The sequence below is a fragment of the Chrysochloris asiatica genome, unplaced genomic scaffold, assembly GCF_000296735.1.
Source record: "Chrysochloris asiatica unplaced genomic scaffold, ChrAsi1.0 scaffold00025, whole genome shotgun sequence".
Classification (NCBI taxonomy): Eukaryota; Metazoa; Chordata; class Mammalia; order Afrosoricida; family Chrysochloridae; genus Chrysochloris; species Chrysochloris asiatica.
In genome coordinates, this window is record NW_006408543.1 from 21,752,847 (window position 1) to 21,758,099 (window position 5,253).

At 51.6% G+C, this 5,253-nt stretch overlaps 1 protein-coding gene across 1 annotated transcript in view; it reads left to right on the forward strand.

Moving 5' to 3' along the window:
• Positions 1-1,279: 1,279 nt before the first annotated feature.
• Positions 1,280-5,253, forward strand: part of KCNK10 (potassium channel, subfamily K, member 10) — a 226,624-nt gene continuing 222,650 nt past the window's right edge. Inside the window, exon 1 of the mRNA XM_006839589.1 lies at positions 1,280-1,757. Within this exon, the coding sequence (XP_006839652.1) occupies positions 1,706-1,757 (52 nt within the window). The 5' untranslated portion in view covers positions 1,280-1,705. The remainder of the gene's footprint in view (positions 1,758-5,253) is intronic.

Here is a 5,253-nt window from a genome sequence, read left to right on the forward strand (position 1 = left end):
CTTTCATAAGTAAAGACAACGACAATCTTGTCCAAACTCTGAGCAGTAAGCCCCACGAAGGCTTTTGTCTTTTCTCTGCTGCCTCGTCAGCACCTTGCAAGGTACTGGCTCAGAGGTAGGGAGGGGTTCAATATATAGACATGTATGTTGAATGAATTTTAGAAATATCATCTATAAACTACTCCATGCACCATGCCTTCATTTGGTATTTCTTGAGCATCTACTTCGTCCTAGTGTCCGTTGCTAGGCATTCGAAGTAATCTGTGCACATCACTCACGTAGGTACTATTCAGGAACATCTCTGGGTGGGGCCGAGATACGATTTCAGGCGGGGCCTAGAGGAGGGAGTGCAGGGGATACCACAGGGTAGCCTCTAGTCGGGAACATGTCGGGGCCTCCAGCACCTGCCCCTGCCCTACACCAGGCGCCCGGGACAGCCGCTCCCCGGAGTCGCCGGGCTTGGCAACTCCTTTTTCCTCCCGGGCCTTCGCGCTTCTCACCGGCCTTCTACTCGGCCTTTCAGCGGCGGCCCCAGGCGGGAGGCAGGTAACTGGGGAAGGGACCAGGTTGCGTCTGGGGAGTGAGCTTCCCCGGGTGGGGAGAGCGCGGCGGCCGCCGAACGGTCCCAGAACAAAAGGCTCATGGCTGGCACCGGCCTTTTCCGAGAGCTCGGTGGAGAGCTGGGCACGGGGCGCGGGCGGGAAAAGCCGGCGACTGAAGTGCAAAGATGAAGTAAGCCAAGAAAGGGGGCACCCAGGGTGGGAGCGGCGAGAAGAGGTCACTCCAGAAGCCGATGTCTGCGGCGGGGCGGCCGCGGCCCTCCCTTCACCTCCAGCAGCATCTTCCAGGCAGCCAAGCGTGTCTCCGGCGGCAACTCGCCGAGCGCGCCGCGGCCGCCTCCACGCCCGTCCGCCTCCAAGCCAGTAAGTAGCGGCGCGCCCGCTGCCCGCTCAGCCGCGCCCGGCTTCGCGCCACCCCTCGGGCCACTTCGCCGCCACCCCAGGCCACGCCGTCGTTACTCTAGGTGGGGGCCGAGTACACCTCACCAGCCCAGCGCTGGGTCTGCGACGCGCTGCTGGGAGGGTCGCTCTCGCTGCGCGCTCCCCCGGCGCCGCGCCACCCCCACGTCCAATGGTTTTCAGGGGGTGGGGAGAAGGGCGGCGGGGGGCGTCGCCGGGGGCGAGGAACGAGGCGGGGTGGGGCGTGTGAGCTCCGCGCCACCGAGCAGGACTGACGTGCCTGCCTGAGCGCGCGCCCGGACGGGTGTGAACGAGTGTATGTGTGTGTGTGTGCGCGTGCCGGAGTATGTGCGCACACGCCTTCGGGGGCCGGTGACACTGCAGTGGGCTTCGTCGCGCCGGCCCTCGGCTGCTCAGACCCCAGCCAGCTGGTGCCGCATTTGAGAAACTGCTCGGCTCTTATCAGCTTCCCGAGCCTTCCTCTCCATCCACCCCTCGCCGAGCTTACTTTTCCTTTGAGCTCCCCCAGCCCTTAACCTGTACAAACACCCAAGGCTTCTCCGGTTCGCCCCTAAGCCAGTATTTCCCCACTTGTCTTCCTCTGGGATTCCTCCTCGAGCCCTCGCAGGCTTCCCCCATCCCTGGAATTTGTTTTATTGCGACTGCAGTACCGAGGCGTGCAAAGCTCGAGGACTTTATTAGTCTTCTGATTCTTTTCAATTCTTCCCCTTCCGGGCAACGGAGCAATGAAATTTCCAATCGAGACTCCAAGGAAACAGGTGAACTGGGATCCTAAAGGTGGGTATCACTGACTTTGGGCTGCCCTCGCCCTGCGTCCATTGCCAGCATGTGCGCGCCTCCGCGAGTGGAGGACTCTTTCCGTTCCTGGCGCTGTGTGTCCTCAGGCTGGGATCTGCTCCGGGGAACTGTAGCGCGGGTGGGAGGAGGGCGGAGGCAGCTTGGGTTCCGAACCCAGATAGTGCCTGTCCATCACTGCCCTTCCTGGATGGCTTTAAAATTTATTTAAAGAGACACCCAGTGGGCTGTTTGACTAGACAATTGCATCAAGTGTCGGTATTTGCTTTGGAGTTTGTGCGACTGTGTGTGTATGTGTGTCCTTTGTTTCTGGTGATCTTTGTCTCTCTGGCAGATGGGTGGGGTGCCTCCCGCTGGACCCAGAGCTTTGGCGGCAGCCCGCATGTACTCAGTGGGAAAGGTTTCCTGGCAGCAAGAGGAGCTCGGATCTGCAGCAGCCGTCCCTAGGGGTGGTCCTTCTCGCAGGGTGTGCGGAATAATGGAGCCCACTGGGGCTTCCCTAGTCTTGACTCAATCTTGTTACCAAACCAGACAGTTAGTTTGGTTTAGATCTTGGGAGGAAAGGAAGGGGAGTGCTTTGCAAGAAGGGTGCGGCTGGCAGGTGTTGGGAGGGGGCATGCAGTGCGCCTGCCAGAGAAGCGTCATTTAAAAGCTGGTTAAGAATGTTGGACAATGTTCTCTGGGTGCAAAAGGGGGGCGATTAAGGCTGATTTGTATGTTCCCAGCCTTGGCCTTTAATTTGCATGCAGATGTTAAGGCTCCTTCCGAGTATCAGGATGGGAGCAGAACAGATTGACACCGAGTGTCCAGTTTTGACAAGAACACTCTTTTAGCATTTGTCTTAGGACATCCGAAGCCCATGCCTGTGTATGTATTGAGTTGAAATTTATTTGGAGTGTGTTTCATGCTCTTCATGAGTATGTCTTCTTTTTTCCAGGCTGGAGAAGAAACCCTCTCCCATCTTGACTAAAGAGCTGAGTTGACTGACTATTTAAGTGGGAGTGGTATCACTTGGTTTTTATTTTTTTAAATATCTAAAATACAATGAAATCTTTCATTTTTTGTATCTTATCTTTGGAAATGTGAAGATATGCTGTGTCGTTTATATTTTTTAATCCCTGAAAATGGGTTGGAAACACTGTAGGATAAGCACTGGACTGGTGTTAACTGTAAGGTTGGCAGTTCAATACTACCAGCCATTCCTCAGAACCCTATATGGGATTGCTACAAGTGGGAACTGACTTGACAACACTTAACAACATAGACCATACCGCATTTATCTTGGCTACTGTGAACACAGTCAGAACAGGAAGGACAGAAGTCTGCTTTCTTAGAGTTTACATGACAAATCAATCACTGAACCTAGGTGTATATAGCCCATGAAGGAGAGGATCAGGGCTTTAAGCAAGTGTCTGATGGAACAGATTGTCAAGGACCAGAAGACAGGTGTGGTCAGGGAAGGCTTCCCTGAGGAGGTGGCACTTGTACTGGGATCTAGAGATGAAAAGGAGTTACTAGATGAATGAGGAGAAGGTGTTCGAAAGAGAGAACAGTAGGTGCAAAAGTAAGAGGAGGAGCTAACAGGAGGTCTCCATAGCTGGGTTTGAGAGTAAGGGCAAGTGGGAGGTGGTCCATATTGGTCACACCACAAAGGGCTCTGTTGGTGGGGCAGGACAGGATGAGATTCTGTGGTGGGGGAAGGAATGCAGTATTTAATGAAAAACAAAGAAGGGTTTCAAGTTGAGGAGAGACATGATTAAATGAAGTTTTAGACCGAGATGTGGCTTCTGTTTGTGGTTGTTTAGCCAGTTCCAACTCATAGTGACCCTATTTCCAAGGAGCAGCTGGTAGGCTGGAATTACTGACTTCATGGTCAGCAGTCCACTGCTTATCCTACAGTAGCACACCCAGACTCTATGGCTGTGTGGTGGTGGTGATGATGATGTGCCATGGAGTTAATTCGGACACATAGTGACCTTGTATAGGGTTTCCGAGGCTGTAAATCTTTGTGGGAACAGAAAGCCTCATCTTTCCCCCGTGGGGACGTTGGTAGTTTCGAACTGCTGACCCAGAAATGATGATGGCATGGACTCCATGGAAATGGAAAGTGGATAGAGTTGGGAACTCTAGAACAGGTGAAATCAACAGACGTTGTATGAATAAAGTATGCAGGTGGAGGAGCTGGAATCATAGACTAATAATAGCTCAGGCAGGACCACTCTTTAAGGGAAAGCTCAAGGGTTTTGTGTAGGACTTGTTGAGTGGGTGATGCCTATGAATCACTCAAGGGCAGTTGTCTGAAGGCCCAGTATCTTGAGGGAACTTGGGTGGAGAGAGAAGAGGACAATGGGGAGAATTTTGTGCAGCTTACCTTGCCTTTTGAGACACATTTCTATATGATCATCATGTCATGTCACAATGATTGATAGATCCATAAATGTGTTATAACCTGGAATAGTAAAGAAACACACATGAGACACCTCCAGTCACAAGCAAATGGGTGTTGAAAGTAAAAAGACCGCAATGAAAAGAACAACTTTTAACAATCATTTATGCCAGGTGCGTTCTGTACATTTCCCTTGATTTCACACTCACAATGATAATCTAATGATATAAGTGTTGCGGTCTCTGCTAGACACTTCACTGTCACCGTGACACCGCTAGGTTGTTTTCTAGTGAGGCACTATGGCTTCTTGCAGGTGGGAGTGGCGCTAGTCTTTCTAGCCAGAGGGCAGAGGCAGGAGCAGGGGGAGTGGGACTGGTATATCTCACACCTGCATAGAACTCTATGTCAGGTGCTGTACATATATTAATTCAGTAAATCTGTATAAAAAATCAGAAGGCAGTTACTGTTCTAATTTTACAGATGAGGAAGCTCAGGAACAGAGAGGTAGAGTGGGTGGTAAGTTTGGAATAGAATCCGGCTCTTTAACACTTCTGTAGTGTGTGTGTCTTAAGGAATTGGGATCTTTGAGCTTCTAGAGTACAGGGACTGGAGTAGCTTATTGGGAGGAGGAGGGGCAGGAAGAAGAGAAGGAAGAGGAGAGGAAGAAGAGAGCGAAGGCAGAGGGAGGGAGGAGGCAGAAGAAGGAGGAGGGGAAAGATTGGTGAGGCAGTGACCTACTCCTTTCTCCACTAACCCATCAAGAGGCAAATAATGTCTCTGCTTCTGCCTCTGGTGGGTAAGTCATAGATTTTGAGTCAGTTCTCTGGTGTTTGAGTTTATATAGAACAGAGTGTATTTAGCAAGGCAAAGGATAAAAGGGAAGCTAGCACTGCAGAGGGCTGGTTTCATTACATGGATTGTTGTTGTTAAGTGCTGTCAAGTCTGTTTCAACTCATAGCAACCCTATATAGAGTTTGTTGGTGTTAAATGCCATCGAGTCAGTTCTGACCCATAGCGACCCTGTATAGGGTTTCCGAGGAGCAGCTGGTGAGTTTGAACTTCCAACCTTGCAGTTCAAACGGCTTTGCAGTC